Raw genomic sequence first — 10,522 nt, forward strand, 5'->3', positions numbered from 1 at the left:
TGCAAACTGTCGTGTATCAGTCTGGGATAAATGTTTCTGACAGATTTAAACACAGCCTTCTTCAAACAGTCAGATCCACCAGAGACAGCGATTCATTCATTTAGACAAACTCCTTCTTCCAGCTGGTTATCCATGCTTTGAAGGCCGCCACTACAGAACGACATAATCGCCATCTTCAGGACGATTTAGGAACAGAATTGCTATCAATATTCTGACTTTCAGGGTACTTTGGGGGGCTGAGAGATCATTTCAAAAGAAAAAGGAAGCATAGTCCATGAAGGAGCTCTTTTCTGTGTTAAGTCATGAAGTTCAGGGAAGCTATTACGAAGGACCTTATGCAGTTTTCTCTGATAGATCTGTTTATCTGGGATCTAAAGAGGTGAGGGTATGGGGGGAGGGGGATTGGGCCACAATGTAGGAGACAAACAATTAAAGAATTTCAAACTGACAATCTGTTATAATAAACTTTAATGTGATGAATGCAACTCAAAATAATCAAATAAAGTGAGATAAGGTGAAGAGTTCAGATGGAAAACCCACTAAAAGTCATTCTGAAACGGACTATAAAAGCTCCTGACAGACTTCTCAACTGGGCATTGTATTTCCCACAGTGGAATGTTAACAGTGTCTACTTTACATGATAATGATCTTGAAATATTTTGAAGGTGCTCTTACTGCTCATTTATGCAGATTGCGTAAAGGGTGTAATGAGGAATGAATGTCTCAACAAAAATAGGAGTCAATAGGGAATTTAACAAGCATATTTTTTAGGTAAGTTCTGGCTGAAGTCAACCATCAACAGTGGGTCCAGAGGGGTGGCGAGCTTGATTTAACAGTCGCACCAACATTTAAATAAATATGTCATCAGAGTATTTTCTAACAATTTCAGCTACCATACCCACACCTGTTATTAAATTTAACTGTCTTGAATATCATCACAATTATGTACCAAAACAACGTCAACAATATACATGTAACACAAGCCGTGTTTAGACGGATTATCAAAAACTTTTCAAAATATCAGTCCAATGGTCTAACACTCAGCCATGTAAGAGTAACTTCCAAATACCTGAATATTTCCAAAAGTGTCAAAACATTACACTGATGCCAAACTTAAAGTATAATTTTTTCCTACCGATGACTTAAAATCTGACAAAATCCACTGTCTTGACGACTATCTTTAATCTTTCATGGACAGTGGGTGTGAGGGAAATTCTCCAGCTAGCAAAAATATTCCTGGTTTACAGTTTCTTTAGTCCTCGTGGCTTTCTACAGGCTTACAATATCACAGTCAGTATCAGCCATTTGAGATAAACTGGCCAATTATTGTGATAAGCAAAGTGTCAGCAACTGATCGTGAGCAACGTCAAGTCACAGCAGCAGAATGTCCACAGTTTCTACCTATCACAGTCTCCTCAATAAAGCGTTTCCCGGGGAGGGGGAGGGTTCAGTGTGTGTTTTAACATTGGATGCGTGACAGGCCACTTCTCTGGATTACAAGCTTGCATATTCGTTTCAGCAGTTGGAGGTCGTAGCGGGTTGAATATTTTCATCTGTTGACCTTGGATACTCAGCATCTTGAGTTCTAGTGGACCCAGCTGGAGATAGTCCTGAAATATTAAAGAGAGGGATGGTATTAAACATGAGTAATTGTTTTCCTGTACTGTAAGTATAAACACTCTCGAGTCTCTTCTGTCCGGGGAAATTCTTTCCAGCTCCAGATAGTAGAAATCAAGCCCAAAGTTCCATTATCAAACAGTTATCATCTACCTACTAGATGTCTATTTCAGAGGCCGACAATAAAACAACTTCTAAATGCATGAAATATCGTAGCAGTTAACACCTTCAGCGCCGAACCACGTAGATCTACGTGACCCACCCTCTTTGAAATGGTTATCGGAGTCTCATGGACTTCATGGAAGAACTACGCCATCGCCATCTTCAGGGCAAGGTAAGAACTGAAAAGACCAAATGGTCTTTTTAGCGGTCTAAGTTCCTACCTTGCCCTGAAGATGGCGATGGCGTAGTTCTTCAATGAAGTCCATGAGACTCCGATAACCAGCTCAAAGAGGGGGGATTTGGGCCACGTAGATCTACGTGGTTCGGCGCTGAAGGTGTTAAGAAGCATGCAAATAACACTGATTTACTCTACAAGTACCGGGTTGTATCCTATCATAATACTTACATTAAAATCTTCATCATCAAAGTTGAAGTAATTATCAAAGGGATCCTGTGAACCTGTAACGGACGTGGCCTCACTACCAGATTCATCTGAAACAGGTTATTACACAGTTTAGAAACATTGGTCTGTTTAAGAATAAGACGGGAAATGGTCCTTTTTGGGTGCTGAGTTGGGTGAAAATCATTGTTTAGATTTGGAAAACACATGTTTCTACCCTTATTTTAGCAAAAATAGCGACAGGCAGTGAATTGCGTTGGTATTTGGCCACAAAGCCAGAAAGGGGGTCATTTTAGTAATATTGGCATATGAATGAATGAAAGTGTACTTAAAGCTTACAAGGTTTGAGAAATATAATTTTATGGTTACCTACCTTCATCACTTCCACTTTCCTCCTCACTTTCACTCTCTTCTTGTGGCGCTGTAATCAGTGAAAACACCTTTTTCTCTACCGCTCGCTGGGTGGCGCTCTTTGGTCGGACAGGCCGGGCAGCTGAAAGACAATTAAGAAACAGATTTCATTTTTTTAAATTTTGAAAATTTTTACATTTTTTCCAATTTTCTATCAATTTTTTAAATATATAGTAGTAGAAAAAACGTGTTATTCGGCTTCCTAGTATTCTTTTGATACTAATAACCATGAACATTGACCAGCCACATGAAATGATCACCACCCAATAAGCTTACCCTCAATTGACATTGGTTTTGAATCAAGAGAAACCCGTGCTAAATCTAATTCAAGGATGCCTGGTGATGCATCAAGGTCGTCATTCTCTTCAAATTGAGTCAAATAGAAATTCCTGAAAGAAAGAATTATATTTCTTGCCAATGAATTAAAATATGCTGGCCAATAGCAAGTCCACCCTTGGCCGTCTAAGGAAGATAACAACTTCAAATCAGCTACACGTATATTCTATTTGGGACACTCGAGGAGTCGTCTGACAGGTGACGCGCTAGCTGGAGATGTACTAATACGAGACATGCAACCCAAGAGAATGCCTAGCTTTGAAAGTATGAGCCAAAGTAGCCTCACAAGCAATGTTTCAACCGTTTTCGGAGATATTTAGTTTACCTCGAAATTTTGAGATCATCTATCTTGCAGTCGAAAAGTTCACTCATGATCTCGAGGTTTCTCTTCTCGAGGTTCTCCACATTGCTCAATAACTCATCGTACTCTCGTTTGTGAATAACAGTCTGAAAATAATATATTGAAACACCGTTTTTATCATAAATAATGAAATCGGAAACTGCTACTGTAGATTTAAAGGTGACTAGGTATCTGACAGCTAATAATGACCTTAATAATGCCATTGTTTCTTGAAAACAAAGTGCTTTTTGGGGGTTTTATTTACACAGTAATCGTGGCTGATGCCCTCTCAAGTGAACCTACCTCTCTCTTCAACCAGTCATTATCTAATACCTCTTGTTTACTATTCTTATCCATCCTACCCATAGCTTTCTGTAAATGAAACAACAACATCTTGAGTGAAAAGACCAAACAGATACCAGCTCTCCAGCCCTGGTCACCCTTAAAATCCCTTAACAAAAATTAAAACTGTACTTCAGCTCTTTTCAAATCATTTTGAGCTGATGATCTGCCGACTTGCTGTAAAACCTAACCGTAACTTTCGGTAGATATCATATTACTGTATACATGAGTTCTAGCCTTTATCATTTTTCTGATTACCTAAATCAGAGGCAGAATGGTATGAAAAGAATTGATCAATTCCCTAACCTCGGAAGCGATAAACTTTTGATTGTCCAATGTTTCGTCCATGCTCTGTCTGATCTCATCCTTGGCTTTATCTAAATTTCTGTTGATGTGTGCTGAAGAAAACAAAGATTCCGATGAGCTTTTTCTGCAACCCAAGCATAAACCTTTTCTGACGTAAATAGGTTATATCCAACAAGCATATCAGTTCCCATGCTGGCTGCTGCCATGAAGTCATCAAATCGGTTCCTTGCCCAAAGCACTCTGATCCTGGAGTACTCCTGAGGGGACCAGCTACTAAGTGCATACACCTAACCATCAAAGTCTGACACTGAAACAAGAAAGTAGCTCAATAGGAATTTGACTGAACAACCTCTCGGTCAAAAGCGCATACCATACCATTCACTGCAAATTATGTTCAAATTGCTCACCAGTCATCTCCTCAAATGCGTTCTGCATGTCCTCCAGTTCATTTTCTAGTAGCTTGATTTGTTTTTTATGGTCATAACAACCCCGATCCTTGTAATCTGCCCAGTAGGTCACCTCACTTTGTAACTTTGCTATCTGCACATCCATTTCTTTTAACTCTTCCTTTAAATCTGAAAGTGAAATGGAATTCATAAAGAAACTATTTTCAGTAATTGCCAATTTTACAATTATTACAGTTATAACATCCAAAGATAACATAGGGACTGCACCCCTGAAACACTGTAAAGATGTAGGCTACTACATTACAGTAAAATATACCGAGGACAAACAATCTGTAACCAAAGTCTTTCATCAACGCGTAATGTAGCCAGTACTTACTTTCAATAGATTTTATTTCATTCTTCTCTGTAGCCCACTTGTCCATCATGATTGCAATGACCTGTTCTTTATTTACAACCTCTGCCTCACTCAGTTGTTTCTCAAACTCCTTGGCCTGTTTAAGTAGGTTCCTGATGTAGTAAACTTGTTCACTTTCAAGGCGGTCATTCTGAAGAAAGACAGAGAAGTCAGAAAAAACAATTCCAATTTGCTGTCTAGCCTCAACAGGTTATTAATGAGAGTTGACAGTTGCATGTGCATGTAAGTTGCATGTGCATCTGCATATAACGAAAAAGGAGTATTTGGGCACAGCAATACTTTGAGAAACAAGGATGACTCACCCTTTCTTTGTGCCTCTTATTCCTCTCCTCCAGTCCTCGAATCTCATACTTGTAATCTTCAATCTGTTTCTCTTTTATATTGATTCTATTCATTGAAGAAAAAGAAACAACAAATCAATTATATTTGCAGATAATTTTTAACATCAGTTCGAATTTCTTTACATTACAATGTCTTTTGGACCAGGAGTATGAACAAATAATCTGTCAAAAACTTACTGTCCGCTTTCCTCTACGAGTATGAATGGTGCGCGTGTTCTCACGCGCCCACCCCTTACCTTTGCAGAAGTTCTGTTTCAGGTCAGGAATAGCTAGTAAAACCACTTTTGGCATATATTTGGATACTTAGGCCTATAATAAGTTAAATAATGTTCAATGTAAAACTATTTGGCATTCATGGCTTGAACAGTTAACTGTTCCCAACATTTACATATGAGATGACTCACTGATAAGCCAACAATGCTTCCTTGAATGTCATTTGTGGCTCCTTCTTCTTTCCTCCTTTCTTCCCCTTCTTGCCTTTCTTCTTGCCTCCTCCACTTCCCTTCTTTTTCCCTTTCTTCCCCATGGCTATTAGAGTTCAGACTGAAACGGAAAAGTAATTTAATAGCTTTGATGAGAATACATCACACTCACAAGCACAGCCCAGGCCAGACCAGTAGCATGCAGCAGGCCTACTGTGTCCCCCTAGGCCCTAGCCCTAGGGGCTAGACTGCGAGTGCGAGTGTGATTGGGATACCCTATCAATTATCATGGTTTGGTACATTTTAGATAACAACTCGCTCATCAATAGTTTGGTTCAAGATGTTCAGAAATCACTGTCATTTTCACAATTGCTCTCGGATTTTCATCCTGATGATAATGTTGAGGTCAGTCGGTCAGTCACACATTCAGTTCACAGTCGGACAGTGCAGTGAATGATTGGTGTGTCAGTGGAAGTAACGAATTTGGTCACATTCAAAGCGAGTTTTAGATCAAAATACGGCCTTCAACAACAATATCATTAATATCGTACCACTGTGAAAAGCAGCCAATATCACTGAATGCAAAGATAATGAAATATATTGCTCTTACCGTCCAGTTAGGCTAAAATTTTATGGACTTTATACCAAAATTCGTGGTAACTATGGCTCGACCGCCATGTTGTTTACGGAAATTACGCGATTTGTTATATCCTCGATGTACACATTGAGGGATGTCGGAGTTCTTCTTTTAACAATAGGTGACGCCACCATTAGTTCGAGCTCATATACGCGGGAAATACGAATGCGCATGTGTTGACGACGGTAGATCGGCATTATAAGGATGAGTGTTATAGGGTTTACTCTATGTTTATATATCAGCTGGGGACGACCGTGGTATTCAGAAATAACTATTGAGACAGCCACACTGAACTATGTCAAGACTGCTAACGATACGCCGATAGGCCCTGCTTGACTTTGGGTGCGAGTCTGTTGATGTAGCATGATGTTGCTAATCTGGCGGATGCGACTCATGGTGCGGTAGTTTTGGCATAAGCGCAGGTTGCCCTTCTTAGGTAGTAGGATGATGATGGGGATTGCGTCCATTGTTCTCAAATCTTTTGGCAAAGTGTGGTTATGACCTTCACCATTGCAGGATTACTATGTTTCAGGAGTTCACTGAAGGGTGATTTCCCTCCTTTTTTCGACCTCCCGAGGTATAGGTTCTGGTCGTCACTGCTGTCTTCTGAATGCGTTGGCAGGTTATTGTTGAGTATAAGTTTCTGGAGAAGAAGAAAAATATTTCGATGTCCTTTCCGAGTCACCATATGCAAGATGCCAGACAATAAATGATAAAGAAAAACAACGTTTTTAAGGAGCGTGTTTTTTTACAATGCCATGTGATTTAATGATAATACTATAATATAGGCCTATACATGTATGCAGGATGATGAAGGGACGGGAAGCACAGTCAAAACCAGTTTTATTGTGATAAGAAGGTGATATTCGGATATTGGTTTATTCCTTCGTTTGGCATTATGTTTTGACTAGGGGCTTACACCCCGTGCGGGGACGGCCGATCTCCCGAACTCAGAAGTCAAACCGAACCATCCAGATTACGTCATAACTCAAAGACTACAGATACTGCACCAAAACATTATTGCAGGCGTCCCGTTTCTGTTAGAAATGTGGGGAATGTCTAAATAAGGACAATGATATCTGAAGTAGACGCAATATCAATATGCCAGGGTTGAAAATTCGATCCAACCAAAAATTTCCCAACTTATCGCCGGCATCCGCAGCATATCGACTGATTTTTACAGATTGCATGACAAAGTCACAATATCATGATATGGACGTCCATGACAATGCGGTCTTGGATATGTATAAAGATATGCAAATAATTTCTCGTGGTGTATTGGTCTTTTGATTGGTAATCCGATGATGTCCAATTTCGAATGCCCTTGTCCAACTCTTATGATGTCTGGGCGTTACGTACAGCCTGGGTCTGGAAAGTCAAATGATTAGATGATTTTATAGTCAATTGCCTTATTTACAACATCCTGAGGTTGAGGTGTTTTTTTTACTCCTTCGATATTACAAAAAAATATCGAGAGGTGGAGTATGAATATAAAAAAGCACTGGTTATCTGATAGCAGGTTCAATTTACAACAATGTTCATGCGCGAATACGAAGTGAGAATCCGCGAATCTGATTGGCTGATGCAATTGCAAGTTACATGAGCATGTCCCAGTTGGCGAAATGTTGACGCTCACTTACGATAACATTTTCTTAAAATGCAGCCGAAGATATTGGCAATATGAAAGCCAAGAAAGAAACATAGTCCCAACTCACCATGCCCCCCTCGCTCGCAATCCAGTCGCCATATCTTTCGGATACGAAGTTCTCTGCATTCTCACGGAATTCGCCAACTGCTTCGTGGGCCATTCTGCACAGGCGTATAAGGCCGCCGGTTACTTGATATACTTGGGCGACTTGTCTGAGATTAGGATCATGACTGTTGACATGTTTCTCCATATACTCGTTGAATTTCTTGGTATCTACGAGCTGTTTGATATCATCAAACCTTATCTGAAATGAAAGGAATACCTTTAAGATATTATCAAATGTTCTAAATGGGATACCTGAGTCTGGGTTTTCATTTCAAAAACGGCAACCATCTTCAAAGCAGACATGTTATTCAAGTGTTACACAAATAACCCAGAGTTCCGGTCATACGACTGGATAATGGCTGTCATATTTGAACCGTACTTCTCTTGAGAACACGGATGTGCTCGCCATCCGTCCTGAGAATTAATGGGGACGGCATTTCATTGAGTTTGTGGCTACTTACATCAGTTAAACTGAAACGCCTCGTCTTCGTCTCAGACCTGGGATAGCCACCTATAAAAAAAACCAACAATATTTCAGTAAACCTCAGGCGAAAACAGCTGCAGATATTGACATCATAGGTCGACCGAACCAAATCCGAATAATTGGGTTGGGGCCGGGGCAAAATCTACTTCACATCTCGAGAAACTATGTGCCGATGAGATAACAAAACTCGACAGGTCTCTCCAGCATTACGGTGGATAAATTATGACACACAATGTTGGCCTTCCAGCCATATGGGCGGCAAACCAAGACAACCGCGGTCAGAAAAGCATCGAGTTCTCTCTCTTACCAGTGTTGTATTCTTCTGCTATATGCCGCAACGCAGACGCGATTTCAATGGTTGCTCTTTCTTGATCTGGATCTAGTCTACCGGCCGGTATTCCGTCAACACTATCTGAAATACATTGAACGTTGTCGTTACCATGGAGGTATTATTCAGAATATTAATAATATTACTAATAATACCTCCATGTCATTACTAAAGTACAACATATTGTATGTAGGCCTACATTAAACACAGGAAATGTACATACAACAATAATGTAGTGAGGCCTCTTACTTAGACTTGCAGTAATTTATGAAGGAAATGTTTTTTGTGATCGTAACATAGTTAGGGAGTGTACCACGCGGACAAGTGATCGGGAGTCTCGGAACTCGGGAATACGAGATGCTCGATTGGGACCTCGAAGTTCAGGGGTGACACTGCGAAATGGGGAAAATGCACGAAATGTGGCAGGCATTTGTTACAAAAAGTTGGAAATGACAATTTTTGACACTCAGCTGGCAGGACTCACGGAAGATTAGCTTTTGACCACGGCTGTACGTAGAAGCATGATTGCACACGGAATGTGCAGTCGTTGTCAACGAGTTTTATATCCAACTTTTTATGAAAACGCCTTGCCTACCCGCTTCCAAGCTGTGTTCCTCGCTGTCGCTGACCCCATCAGCGACAACATCTGACGGACATCTTCCACGTGTCAAAACCACGTCGTCTTGTTCTTGCTGTTGAAGGAATTTGTCGAAGACAAGAGAGATCTCCTTCCGAACAGCTTTGGTCGCCATGCTGAGGCTCGTCGATCTCTATATGTACGAAATGTACTTTCCTGAAACTATCAAAAATTTGATCGCATCAAATGGTGGATCAGACAACAGGATTAAGTTAGTTTCGAATTGAGGACCAAATAACTATAAAAGTTAATGATGGTTTATCTCAAGCATTTATCATCTGTTGTTTATCTGGGAAAACCAATCGGAAGTACCAAATATACTACAGAAGGGGGCCCATCTGAATTTGATTGGGTAATGCAAAGCTGAAAAACGGACGGGGTCTTGTATATTGATCACGAGCCAGGAAGATGGTCCGTGCTCGAAGTCACCGACAGGGGTCTATCGCCTGTCTCACAGCAAATCGAGTATATATTACTCAAATAGCTATCCGGTATTAGCCGGCTTTCAGTTTCACTTAACTCCTTTTCTTTCATCTAATGAAAATGTCATGAGATGACATTTTCCTTTTTACATGGAGGCTAAAGTATGTCGTTCTACTCTAAGGTGAAACTGATAATGGTGAGCGAACATAGCTTAACCCCAGATAACCCCTGATTTACTCAGGAGCCAGAGGAGAGGATACTTTTCTGTTGCCTACCTTTTTCCTGTGTGGCCCAACAGCTATAGTATACCGTATAATCCCGACCGTAAGTATGCCTTTTATCAGCACATCTTGAAGCCTATCATAGACTTACGCGAATGATATATAAATGGGCCAGACTAAATAGGCCAAAGTCATCGGCTGACAGACACCGTCGAAGACAGGGAAGTACGTGTATATCATATGGCGAATAGAAAGAATATATTTCTAGGAATTTGAATTCCTTTTACCCGTTAATACGTTAGTACAAACGTATAAAATGTACATGTATTACGAAACTGGAAATCTTCAGAATTTCAAGTTAAGTTCAATATGGCATAGTGAAAAATCAGCTTTTGATATCGTCTGCTTTAGATGGATTACTGAAGGCTTTGTTCACACCAGATCAGGACATAGGCACAACCATGGCAAACAAACAGAAACAAAGACAAAAACGCTCATATTCTGTGGACAATCTGAAAATGAAACTTTTATTTACCAGCA

At 40.2% G+C, this 10,522-nt stretch overlaps 2 protein-coding genes across 2 annotated transcripts; both read right to left on the reverse strand.

Annotated features, from left to right (window-relative positions):
- Positions 1–459: 459 nt before the first annotated feature.
- On the reverse strand, positions 460–6,191 carry LOC135487890 (coiled-coil domain-containing protein 83-like). The gene is made up of 12 exons (XM_064772077.1): positions 6,110–6,191; positions 5,482–5,620; positions 5,039–5,123; positions 4,698–4,866; positions 4,322–4,489; positions 3,915–4,006; positions 3,570–3,638; positions 3,252–3,373; positions 2,867–2,979; positions 2,553–2,672; positions 2,186–2,271; positions 460–1,610 (listed from the first exon to the last, which is right to left on the reverse strand). The coding sequence occupies exons 2-12, from the start codon at positions 5,601–5,603 to the stop codon at positions 1,416–1,418; spliced, it is 1,341 nt and encodes a 446-aa protein (XP_064628147.1). The 5' UTR covers positions 5,604–5,620; positions 6,110–6,191; the 3' UTR covers positions 460–1,415.
- Positions 6,192–6,877: 686 nt separating this feature from the next.
- On the reverse strand, positions 6,878–10,177 carry LOC135488197 (uncharacterized). The gene is made up of 6 exons (XM_064772691.1): positions 10,037–10,177; positions 9,297–9,500; positions 8,681–8,785; positions 8,351–8,400; positions 7,852–8,088; positions 6,878–7,504 (listed from the first exon to the last, which is right to left on the reverse strand). The coding sequence occupies exons 2-6, from the start codon at positions 9,451–9,453 to the stop codon at positions 7,472–7,474; spliced, it is 582 nt and encodes a 193-aa protein (XP_064628761.1). The 5' UTR covers positions 9,454–9,500; positions 10,037–10,177; the 3' UTR covers positions 6,878–7,471.
- Positions 10,178–10,522: the final 345 nt, after the last annotated feature.

Source organism: Lineus longissimus, chromosome 5 (assembly GCF_910592395.1).
Source record: "Lineus longissimus chromosome 5, tnLinLong1.2, whole genome shotgun sequence".
Lineage (NCBI taxonomy): Eukaryota > Metazoa > Nemertea > Pilidiophora > Heteronemertea > Lineidae > Lineus > Lineus longissimus.